General features: G+C 46.0%; 6 protein-coding genes across 6 annotated transcripts in view; 4 read left to right on the top strand and 2 right to left on the bottom strand.

The window, feature by feature from the left end:
* Positions 1-654: 654 nt before the first annotated feature.
* On the bottom strand, positions 655-1,666 carry PHALS_11744 (rab18 family; the record flags this gene model as incomplete). The annotated part of the gene is made up of 7 exons (XM_024727158.1): positions 655-762; positions 828-950; positions 1,019-1,143; positions 1,202-1,336; positions 1,392-1,447; positions 1,508-1,577; positions 1,627-1,666. The coding sequence occupies 7 exons, from the start codon at positions 1,664-1,666 to the stop codon at positions 655-657; spliced, it is 657 nt and encodes a 218-aa protein (XP_024577763.1).
* Positions 1,667-1,870: 204 nt separating this feature from the next.
* Positions 1,871-2,482, top strand: PHALS_11743 (Uncharacterized conserved protein; the record flags this gene model as incomplete). Its single annotated transcript, XM_024727157.1, has 4 exons — positions 1,871-1,921; positions 1,991-2,083; positions 2,163-2,284; positions 2,353-2,482. The coding sequence occupies 4 exons, from the start codon at positions 1,871-1,873 to the stop codon at positions 2,480-2,482; spliced, it is 396 nt and encodes a 131-aa protein (XP_024577762.1).
* A 678-nt stretch (positions 2,483-3,160) lies between these two features.
* On the top strand, positions 3,161-3,487 carry PHALS_11742 (uncharacterized protein; the record flags this gene model as incomplete). The annotated part of the gene is made up of 2 exons (XM_024727156.1): positions 3,161-3,188; positions 3,252-3,487. 2 exons carry the CDS (start codon positions 3,161-3,163, stop codon positions 3,485-3,487), a joined length of 264 nt encoding a protein of 87 aa, XP_024577761.1.
* Positions 3,488-3,650: 163 nt separating this feature from the next.
* Positions 3,651-5,282, top strand: PHALS_11741 (gtp-binding protein era; the record flags this gene model as incomplete). The annotated part of the gene is made up of 2 exons (XM_024727155.1): positions 3,651-5,072; positions 5,142-5,282. 2 exons carry the CDS (start codon positions 3,651-3,653, stop codon positions 5,280-5,282), a joined length of 1,563 nt encoding a protein of 520 aa, XP_024577760.1.
* A 2,783-nt stretch (positions 5,283-8,065) lies between these two features.
* Positions 8,066-8,334, bottom strand: PHALS_11740 (uncharacterized protein; the record flags this gene model as incomplete). Its single annotated transcript, XM_024727154.1, has 2 exons — positions 8,066-8,247; positions 8,310-8,334. 2 exons carry the CDS (start codon positions 8,332-8,334, stop codon positions 8,066-8,068), a joined length of 207 nt encoding a protein of 68 aa, XP_024577759.1.
* A 3,341-nt stretch (positions 8,335-11,675) lies between these two features.
* PHALS_11739 (agc protein kinase) overlaps positions 11,676-11,824 on the top strand; it is a gene marked incomplete at both ends in the record, with an annotated part of 1,500 nt that continues 1,351 nt past the window's right edge. The window contains one exon of the mRNA XM_024727153.1: positions 11,676-11,752. Within this exon, the coding sequence (XP_024577758.1) occupies positions 11,676-11,752 (77 nt within the window). The remainder of the gene's footprint in view (positions 11,753-11,824) is intronic.

Below are 11,824 nucleotides of genomic sequence, written 5' to 3'. Positions count from 1 at the left end.
CATGATGTTTACGGGTGGAAATTTCAGCAAAGGTGGAGCAATGCCGACAGTGAAAGAGTGGATGATCCTTGCAATGTAGACGAACCAGACCAAGCCTTGGATGACATTGATGTCGTCGAGATATCCACGAATTGTAGACCTCCTGTCAAAAGTGATCGATTTCTTGAGGCTACTAATAAATAAAAGACCAGTCACTATTCGTAAAAATCCGTTACGTTCATGTGGTATACAAGATATCTGGCTTAAAAAGGTTGGGTAACGATAGTACACACCGACATCACACTTTACGTTTCATACTTCATTGTTAGCTCAGGCCGAAGGACAAATTGTGTGCTTTACTTGTAAGCCTACAACCTTAACTCTCTCAAAAACATGTATTGCTTGCTTTGACCAAGACCCTTTTTTCGCAGTCACTCAAAAGGCTCTGTCATCTCCACATAGCAGTTCTTTCTCACCCTCAGTCTATTTCACAGAAAATGCAGCGCTGGCGCAAAATTTTGTTCACCACGACGTTTACAACACTGTCAAAAACCCTTGTTTCGCATCATTTCTCGTCGAAGCGCCATGAAATACACATACTTGATTAAGCTTGAATAGGCACAAGCCGTAACCCATTTGAGGCAAAAGCAAAAACTCATAGCAGACCATAGGACTCTAACAGCATCCGTTGCCAGCGCTGCCATTTTTCTCCGCTTTACCATCAAGTTTTCGCCCGCGACTGCGCGGCGCCGTATTAGACAGTAGTGCAGGGTTTTCGAGAATCTAGATCGCAGTAATGTAAGTAAGCATGAGATTACATTGATTTACATATTCGACAATGCCATCACCTTTTGCACAACTTCGTTAAACACTTGCTGAATACCAATTTTGGTCTTAGCACTGCTTTCAACAAACAGCATCCCTTTAGATCGCGCCCAGTCTTCTGCCTCCCGACGGGTCACCACTCGTTCCTACCAAAATTGCAATCAATCGACTCATTTTACATTCAATCACTGAAAATCTCGACCGCAAACCAAACCTTATCAATTTTGTTGCCAACAAGCAGTTTCACCACATCGCGACCACCAGCCGGACTGTACACTTCGACCTCTTGTAGCCACAGGTCTAAATTTTCAAAAGTGTCTCGCCGGGCAACGTCATATACTACAAAAGTAACAACATTAGATTTTCCACGAAACACCACATTCTAACTTGGCCTCACCCAAGACGATACCCTGAGCGCCTCTGTAATATGAACTGGTCAGAGTACGAAAGCGTTCTTGACCAGCAGTGTCCCATATGGTCATTTTGATCTTCTTGCCGTCCACTTGCATCATCTTGACCTTAAAATCCACACCTGACACCAATACAACAGTTACTTCAAGTCTAAAATATCTTTTAATCGATCTTACCAATTGTGCTTTGTAAATTGTCGTCGAATGTGTCGTCCGTAAATCGAAGTAGCATACTAAGCAACAAAAGGAAGTAAGAACTGACATTATCGCGTCAATACCAAAATTTGACGCACCTGCTCTTCCCGACTCCAGCATCTCCGATCAGCAAAAGCTTAAACAAGTGATCATAGCCGTCCATTTCGCCTAAGCAGACAGACAATAGATTTTTTTTAGAAATGAGCAAATGACCTACCTCCCTGTCGTGCTCCACACGAGGGAACATCAAACAGCATATTGATATTAAAATATTCGGACATTCATACCTAAATCGTTACTAGCTGATTCAATATGTCAGGCGACACGGCACAGGGAACGGAATTTGGGCGACAACGTTCTTCTTCGGATAGGCCCAGTCTCTATGTCGGATCAGACACAGCGTCGTGTTTATGGCCAATTAGATTCACCATCTCAAAATACTATTTTTGTTTGTTAGTACAATGACGGAAGCAAGGATACCACCAGCAGTTTACACTAAGACGGATTGGAAGGTGCCCGTTGAAATGCAATTTGATAATGGAAACGTAGTGATTGAAAGCTAAAAGTAGCACTTTGATCAGATTATCAATGGACTACCCACAGACTTTGCTGTCTCGATCTTTGCAGACCGCGTATTTATTGCCGTGACGCAGCTAGGCACCTTTGGCACTTTGGTATGCAATTGGTTTAGTTATTTTGTTTTTATACAAGGGGTTTAACGAGTATTGTGCTGTATCGTGTTCTATACGGTAGCTTGAAGCGTATCAGAAGGACACTATTAGTGGCAAATTACAATCGGATATCCACGTTCGTCTTGGGCGGCGCGACGATCCGCTACTTCTCGTCTATGCTCGCCAATTGCTGGAACACTTTGGGTATACTCAAATATATATTACTTGCAGATTACTAAGTAACTGACTGATACCTTATATTCATTTCTTAGTGTCCCTGTCGGTCTGCCCGTCTTGGTGGCTATCGGATTGAAAGATCGGTCGTCACAGACGTTTGAGGTTGTGATGAAGTGCGTTAAAGAGCTTTTCAGTCAGGCTCGCAATGCACAAGCCAAGCAGTAGTGCAGCAGATAAGAATGCGCAAGATATTTGAGCATGTCTGAACTTTGTGTACCCCAAAACCGAAGATTGATTCTGGTTCCAGTGCAATTCTGCGAGCAGCAATCCGCCAAGTGATCATCTAAGATTACAAAAGTACCTAGACAATAAATCTTAATCTACAAGGGCAGACTTTCTTGTGCACTCCATCACAGCCTCTTCGTTAACTTTTAATCCAGCGTTGAGGAACCAGCAGACAATGAATGAATACGATAAAGAAAATCGCCCACAGTTTAGAGGCCATGTTGAGAGAGCTTATTCTATCTGAATGTTCTTTTTCTCGCACATGTAAATGCGCTAAGTCTGCAGAATTCTGTCAGCAGTGACATCTAAAGAACATGATTGAAGTCTTGTAATCCGTAATACTTTGGTAAATAAGCAGTCGCACTGAGACAAAACTTGCATTGGCCGCGCATAAATCGAGTTCATGACCTGCACACCTTAAATGCAGAATCTTATTGTAGCATATTTTCAGCGTCTTATATCAATTGGCCAATAGAAGTCTCTCATGAATAAAAGTAAGTGCCGCTGGGAAATGACGTTTGAACTTGTCCATTTAAACATCGATACCAATTCTCAATTTGTCTCCACGCGAACGCATCATTTGACCAGCCACAACATTATTAAGAAGTTGCTTTAAAAATGTCCTCGACTTCTTCCGTTGAATCTGGTGCGCTGATTGACTTGTCGTATATGACTCGATTTGCTTAATTCAAAATCTTTGGTATTCTAGTTGACTCACCGACAAAGGCGGAATGTTTAGAGCTGTTTCGCGCACTGAAAAACAAAGATGAGCTATCACTTTCGTGCAAGGAAATCATGCAAATGATCACGGCGAATGATAAAGGTGTTATGGAGAACGAGCCGCTTAATACGCACGGAGGCAGCAGAAATCGCGGCGGTATTAGTCATGCAGCGCTGCAACGCCGTTTCACAGGCAAGATGTCCGGTGTCAGACTTTCGGGTTAAGATGTACAGAAGGTTGTAATTAAGTCCAGTCCAGTTAAGCGTAGCTTTCCTAACTTCTATGGAATGTATTTCTTTTGAATGTTATGTACTTGTTTGATTTCCAATATTATACTATTCTTCTTTAAGTTTTCGTGCAGCCACTCACTTGACTATTTTACTTTAAATGAAGCTGCTGCTTCAACGCATTGCGTCTGCGCATGCGCTACCACCAGGTTTTATTTCTGTAGCGACCTACAGATCGAAGCGTAGTCAAGCCAAGCGCGAGGCGATCCGTGTGTCTAAGGCATTTGCTGCCACTGACAAGTCGATCAAAACGCAGCATAAAGAAAAGCATAAGAAGCAGCGCCGGAACGATCGAGCTGAGGCACCGCAGCGCGTAGCTGAGCCACCGCGTCCGACACTGGATGAGCTTGAACAAGAATGGGCCAAGATGCGTATACGCACGAGTAGTATTAAACCCTCTGTATTGACAGAGCGAGCCCGCAGAGAGATTGCGTACAAAAGACGCATGCGACGTCTAGGTTTGCTACCAAGTGAGGATGAGGAAAACGACGACATTGGTAAGTCTAATTCAAACAATCGAAAAATTGTCAGCCGACGGCTGATATATGAGCGAAAGACGTCGTCTGGCTTACGTGCTACGAAAGTAGAGAAGGAGGCGAATGACGAAAGATATAGAAAAACGGGACGTCTTCCTGCAAGACGAGCGGTATCAATGAAGGACAAGGAATTTACTAACATTCAGCCAGCACCAGAAAACGTGGTAGAACGCGAATTTTTAATTCCGGACGAGCCTGCTCATCCCCAGGCGCTGGATGTAGCGGTGATTGGACGTCCGAATGCTGGCAAGTCATCCATAATGAATCGGTTATTAAATGTAACAGTATCGGCAGTATCACCCAAGTACAATACGACTCGCGATCGTGTTTTGGGCATTTTAACTGAGAACGATGCGCAAATTTCGTTTTACGATACACCTGGACTCATTAAACCGAAGGAAAGTCACGAATACGTCCGGACGTTGGTGACTACGGCAGCTGAGACTTTGCAAAGTGTAGATTTGTCGATGCTGGTTATAGATTCAGTCAAGCGGCTTGATGAGGCGGCTCTTCAAGCATTGGAAAAAGTGCTGACAACCTCGGCTCAGGTCTCATCGCCAACCATGCTCGTGATGAATAAGTACGACCTTGTAGGTCAGCGCGAACAAATGAATCTGAATTTTAAAGTACGGGAGGTATCCCAGATGATTGAGGAAATCTACGCCAAGCACTATAACGCCGACGAATCGTCTTTGCAGATCGATCCACTAGCTTATATCGGTGACAACTGTATCAAGGTATCGGCTTTAAAGGGTTACGGCATGGATTCGTTGAGAAAGACGCTGGTTTCGCTGGCTGTTGATCGTCCGTGGAGCTATCACTCATCTATGCATTCTGATATGTCGGATTTGGATCTTGTGACTGAAATTATTCGTGAGAAACTGTTTCGCCGATTTAACAAAGAGCTGCCTTATATTTTTGAGCAGGAAAATGTTGGCTGGACTAACTTCAAGGACAAAAGCATTCGAATCGATCAAGATATCTTTGTAAGCTGTCTATCGATCTGAAGATTTTGTAAACTGACTAAAATTATGTTGTTTATGATTATTGGTCAGGTTCCTGCTGCTCGCGTTCGTAAGATGGTAGTCGGACACAACGGAAACACAATTAGGTCTGTGGGCATGGCAGCTCGTGATGAGATCGAGCTGTTATTAAAGCGCCGTGTACACTTGTATCTGAATATTCGTGTTCGATAAATGTTCGCACCTCTTAATTTGTCGCACCCCTAAAACCGGAAATTCGTTGGTACTTGATTCATCCTAATGTCATCCCTTTGCAAGTTGGTCTGTCACAATGTGTTTAACATTAGACAAGGAACTTTGTTAGGTTAATAAAATTAGAAAGGCTAGCGTACCGTATGATGGTGTACGTACACTTTACTTTGGACGATAAACGAAGCATGTCGTGAGGCATATGCTACTGGCCTCATGCTGTGCAACAAATACGGTTTTGTTATCATCATTGTTAATGGAGTACACTAACCAGATGATAGAGCATTCCAGCTCATTTTTAATGCGTTGTGAAGTTCGGCATAAGACGGGAGACTGCACGCGGGAATGGTCACATACGTGCAGTATCGACATGCAAAGTGATGAAGTGATATGTGTTGCGGGTGCTCGCCCCGCCTGACCGACGTACCGTGTGCGCTCAAATTTTTGGTTACACTCCAAGAGCAAGCAACTTAAGCCCAAGATTTGCGAAATTATCGCCGCAAAGGCGGTAACTTAATAGAGGGATCGCATCCACTAAGCTGCTTTCGAGAAAGCGGCCGGAGGCAAAAGCGCTACGTGCGCACAAGAAGGTCTCAGCCTTGCTGAAGAGCAAGAGACTGGTCTGTTGGCTTTTGAGCAGCGTTGTAATACTCGCAGCTGTCACAGCTGCAGTTTTGTAACGGGATAAATGTACCCTGGTATGAAAGGGTGGATCACACAAGAAGGTGTGACCGTACAAAGGTGTGGATTCCACAAGTCGGTGTAATTACACAACTGTTTGGTTTTACCGTTACAAGAAGCCACTACGTGGCAGAACTACCAGTAGTTATGCCCATTAATTAGGGTTTACAATTTCATTAGAAAAACCTAAGGTTTTCTATATAGGCGGTTCTGCCGCAACTTAAACAATTCAATACAGCTCTCAATTTTGAACAGAAGGTTTTATTTGCCTTGGTTAAGGTTTTGGGTTCTCTTGGAGGTAGCGGATTGCGATCCGCTACACTCGAACTGTTTCTGGTTTAGAACGTAAAGTCGGTGACCTCGGCTTACTTCCTCTAAGCAAAGGGCTACGGCAGCCTCGCTACAAAACATCTGCACCCCGCATACTGATAGGGGGGAAGGTATAAGAGGTGGGGCTCTTCTGGACGGAAAACCGACAGAGCCATTGTAGGGAACTGACGGATTCTAGTTGGTGCAGGTTAGCCTTTTTTTATCTCACTACGAGCTATGCACACCTGCTAGATGTCTATGATATGCGACTACAAGCACTATATATCTACTTGTGACAAATTCAAAGTGTGCTTAGAAACAGGTGAAGAAAAGGTGATGACTGAAGTTGAATATGCTTCACATCTCAATCGAACACTTCCAATTGCCATTCATGGTGCTTGGACAGAAACCAAAAGAAGATAGCGCGCCGTCTTCAAAAATTATGCTGATTAAACCCACGATATGAGCCATATAGTCATTCTAAATACGCGAAGATTGGTGGCCGCAGAAATTATCCCGACATGCGGATCACTATATACGGAAACATGACCGATGGTTCATCACAACGGAGCTGCATTGAATTGTCCGTGTGGTCTTTCGCAAAAGCCATTACAGTAATACGACGTCATAAGATTCTGTCTTAAGCCTTGAGTGCGATCTTACATTGGTGTCTTTTTGATGCTTGAACAGCGGGATCAAGTTGCTTGTCTGGAAGCGCAAGAGTCATAGTGATCATAAATAAAGTTACTCAGAGCCAGAACACGTCGTGATCAGGAGCTCAATTGTCCAAATTCTACGTTTTATATCTCATTACGGCGCCGCCCTCGGAGATAAACCTGCGGCGCAGCCAAGAGCTAGCCCATGAGCTCTCTTTGAACGAATAGTTTTATTTTGCCGCTTACGACTAGGTTATCAGTAGTTGAGTCAATCAGTATCCAACACGATGGTTTTGCCTTCGGTACTGCGGCATGCTGATTTTTGTGAGAAGTATATGAATCAATTTGTGTGTCAAGCGATTATCCACCTAACCTGCTTTGCAGCTTTGCAAGCCGTTTTTTATGTATAAAAGTCAAATTATAACGTTGCTGGATGCTGGGCTTTATCAAAATACAAACGCGATGTCAAAGGCAAGACAAGCACTTTAAGTTTGTGCTGACAACAACTTCCTCTATACGTATAGGCCTTGATAGCATCTCAAACTCTTATTTCTATTGCTAGTAAGAAGTGCGTTGTACTACACAACCTTGAAGAGGTGATCAAAATCAGAAATTTTTCAAACCGACAGCGTCAAACGTCGCTAGGGTAATACTACCGGCACAAAGTGTTTAACACCCAAGAGGTCTCGAAAAGAGGACATCCCACCCATTTAAAAAACGTCGATATATGTTTTTGTCGGCCGCATACAGACTGAGCCATGATCCGCTTCGTGTTATAGTGAGCTTCATCGTACCCATTGAGCATCCGGCTGGGGATAATCTTATGTGAATGTCTCCCATAAGGTCTTGAATATAGAAGGCGCCTCCAGTATTTTCGAGAGCCTCAACATGTGTTCGACGCGGACGTCGGTTGTCCTTCTTAGACTCTCTTGAGGCTGCACGATTGGATCGAGTACACCAAGCGCCTCAAATGACGAATTGCTCCTAGATAATCAGTTATAACGGGTGGGTGAGCGTTTGCTTTGTCGCCGATTGTACGCCGGTCAGCTGGGCCGCTCATAGAAGCAGGAGTCTGATACGACTTGAGCGAGCGCACATAGACATAGGTATATCTGCATTCGCTTAAGAAATCATAAGTATCACTCGATCTAGTTTCTGCCGAAGTCGCAAAGAGCCCAAAGTAGTGAAGGGTGTACAGTTGTCGTGAACGGCTCCGGCATTTTCAGTTTGGTGAGGCCGAAGGTGCCAGGCATTTGATCGGGAAATATCTGTTCTCCCAGCACGAATGGCGCTTAATGGTCGCGCTGCACGTAGTACAATGTATGTTAATCAACAGCTGATTTAGACTTTTCAGAAAAGATTGGACCTGTAAAACTTAAAGCAGAACTCATTACTTAGTTACCTAAGAGGCTTTCGATTCCACTCCGCATTCCTTGGGTATTTGTTTACGTGGAATCGTTGAGTTAAAGGTTTATATGTATAAGATGCACGAGATCCTTGTTACACCTTCTATTCCTCTTCCCGGTAAAGCGTACAAATCCATCCACTGTGCGCTTACGCGCGGGGACTCGAATAATCAATACATTTTCTGTGCGAAGTGCTTGGGAATTCTGTTGAACTCGGCAGCACTTGCATAGAAACGAATGACCTACTTTATGAAATTTATGTGGAGCACGAATTCCTCGAGTAGTGCTGCTGGACTGAATATAGGTGGTACATATACCCTAGACAGTCATCGCTTCCACACTTCAGCAACGCTGGGCATGCTTAATCTCATAGGTACTGAGCGAGGTATTTTTTTTATTCACGCGGCTTCCTAACTTGACGACAGCTAGCACGACCTGCTCTTTGAAGCAAGATCTAATAGTTATCATGACTATCGTGTCCGGAGAGGTTTTCTTCGTCTCTCTTCCTGCAGCGGGGCTACCGTAGCTCTTTCGCTTAAAGGAAGCTCGATTTTAGTCGGTGACTCTCGTTCTAAAGAAACAGTTCGAGTATAGCGTATCGGAATTCTCTTACTCCAAGAGTAACATCGACCAAGTCTAGTGCACTGTACTTTGTACATCCAGCCATTTTGTTCTAGAGAACATCATTTCTAGGAATCGGCGTCAGTGCTGGAATGGTGGCAGCATTGAGCTTATTGTTAGTATGGACGACACGACACTTGCCGTTCGGCTTCCGGATATGGGGAGAGTTGCTCTCGAGCACTATTCCTGCGTCGTGCTTTGCACCGAAGAAGGCGTCTTGACGTCGCACTGCTCCTTGGGCAGGAACCATTGGCGTGTTACGCAGTATTTGGTTATCTGAACCAGGTCGATCTCATGACGCACACCTCGGTCCGGAGGTAGAATCGACGGCGAGTCTTTGGAGACGACGTCTTGAAATTCCTTTATCAAAGGATAGTACTGATCCGAGGGGTGCTTCAGGATCGACAATCCACTTCGTACGTTCAGTACCCTCTTGGTGTTCTCCAGGATAGCTTCATTTAGAAGCGACGACGAGTTTATCTCCTCGTTCGGTCGTATCATGACCGCCTCAGCGAAATCTCCTGCCTTCATGGCACTGCCAAACTCTTTGAAGGACATCTTGTCAGCTCAAGAAGAGCATCCACCGCGGGAATAGCTTTGAGGGTGACGCCGTCGTATTCCTCTCCCGTCATCCCGCTGACAAGGGTGTATAGCTGTGCACTATCGTCTACGATAGACATAACCTGAGTCAGGGTCGATGCCCTGCATCTTGAAGATAACATACGGCATCGACGTCTCCACCCTATAGAGGTTTTACGTCTCATCGAGACCAGTAGAAGCATACACTCGGCGTTGTCCAGTATTCCCACTTCCAACTCCATCGGATCCTGGATGTATAAACAACGTCCGACGAAGAGCTGCTATTTCTGCAGTCTTTGTCCAGGGATGACGTGCCACTTCACGCGCATCAGAAGGGCCTTGCCCAGGATGCCTAGGAGCTCGTTCGACCATGCCACTCTTGGCATGCAGCAACTGCTTCGAAACGTGAGCAAAGCTCAGTAGATTCCGAGCCACCTCACACGCATCACAGGGGTCTCGCCCTTGATGCCTTGAACCTTGGCCGACCATGCCACTCTTGGCATGCAGTGACTGCTCCAATACTTGAGCAGCGCTCAGTAGGTTACGTGCTACTCCTCATCCAGCCCTCAAGCCACGCTCCGGACTCTTGTCCGAAACACCTTTGGTGATTGACTACTCGGATACCCAATCTCAAGCACGTTGAGCGTAGAGAAGAGAAGAGAAGATCGTGGTCCAGCGCTCGCGCAATAGCTTTTTTTGCGTATTAGCAGAGGCGGTTTTATGACTCACCAAAGCTCCACCAGGAGACGTGCGCTTAGTGCCCAAGATCTTCGACCTGCATTCGATCAATGGCTCATGGTGTTCCAACCAGCCTTGCCTAGGATAAGGACATACCTTGCATCCAAGTCTAAGGCTAAGCAGCGTTCCCCGCTATTAAATTGTCACAAGAGCCCTCGGCAACGTGACACATGTCCCCGTCGATGAGCGAACAGTGACGATGTCACTCAACCGAGGCTTCAGCGCTTCAGCATACAGATGACCTCCTTCCATTGTAAAGCGTCGATCATAATTGCTCCGAAGTCGATTAGGATCTTCCATGTCTTCTCAAATCTCTTCACGGTCGCCTCCACGATCAGCAAGCCCGCCTTGCATACACGTTCCGTATTCAAGAGCACGAAGATCTTCTGGGCTGAGTCCTGCGATCTCTACCTCCTTGAGCTCAACAAAACTCAGTTCTTCCCCAGTAGAGTGCCCAGCGCCTACTAGGTGCTGTCGTTTCCTCGCGACAAACCAGGGAACTGGCAAGAAGCGAAACGTCTGTTCGATGAACCTTGACGTGCCTTGCACAGGGGACGACCAAGCCGAAGGCGACGGGTGTCTCCACAGACAAAACACCGTCGGGGGCTTCAACTCTGCTCAGCAGCTCGGAGATCTGCCTCCTCGTTCTCAGCATAGCTGAGATCCATCGACTCAGGCTCGCTCGAGTGTGCATTCCATCCAAGTCGTGTCGACTTAAAGTTGAATTCGGAATTTAATGCTACATTCACCGCTTATTCAAAGAAGACGGATGCACACGTAAGACTATAATGCTGACCACTCCAGTGCGGAGGCCCTTCATAAAGACAGTCACTGTGACCGCCGCGGGGAGAGGATCGATTGCCATTTCGGCGATGAATGTTCGCAACTCTTGGTCAAAGTCCACCAACTCCCTTTTGCCCTGTCGGGCGGCAAGAAAACGTTTCGCGCGCTATATGCCTGGTTAGTCATAAAGAACACTCGTGAAAGCTGAGGCCTCAGCTTCGTCCAGGAAGGAAACGCCGCTTCGACCGAAGTACCGCTCGTCAGTGCCCATTCTCGCGCTCGACCCCAGAGCTTGGAGATAGATAGCACCACTGGCTGTTGCTTGGTCTGGAGCATGGCGGACGCCACGGCCATCTCGACCTCTCTCACCCAAAGCAGGATATTCTCTCCATCCTTGCCCCCATGAGCGGATTGGGTCAAGGGGATTCATACACCACCGACGGTGGCGTCATGGACGCAGTCGACGCCGACGTCTCCTGTTCTTGGCGCTCTAGCAGAGCATTTTCATAGTTTGAGTACGCCCCAAGGCGCGCGCTGATCGCTTCAGGTCCTTGGAAAGCGAGGTATTGCACGCCTTCAGGGCCCAGCAGGAACATCAGCTTATTATGTTCGTCCTGCATGCCTTGGAGTATAGAGGAGTATTACTTCATGTTCAAAGAGGATCAATCGTAACGACTCAGGCGTAAATAGACTACAAGTGCTACCAAGTGCAGCGGGGCTGCCGTATATCATTGGTCAGAGAAAGCTAAGCGAG

This window comes from Plasmopara halstedii (assembly GCF_900000015.1).
Source record: "Plasmopara halstedii genome assembly, contig: Scaffold_555, whole genome shotgun sequence".
Taxonomy (NCBI): domain Eukaryota; phylum Oomycota; class Peronosporomycetes; order Peronosporales; family Peronosporaceae; genus Plasmopara; species Plasmopara halstedii.
The sequence above is the reverse complement of the archived record's forward strand: the minus strand, read 5'-3'. Positions and strand labels throughout refer to the sequence as shown.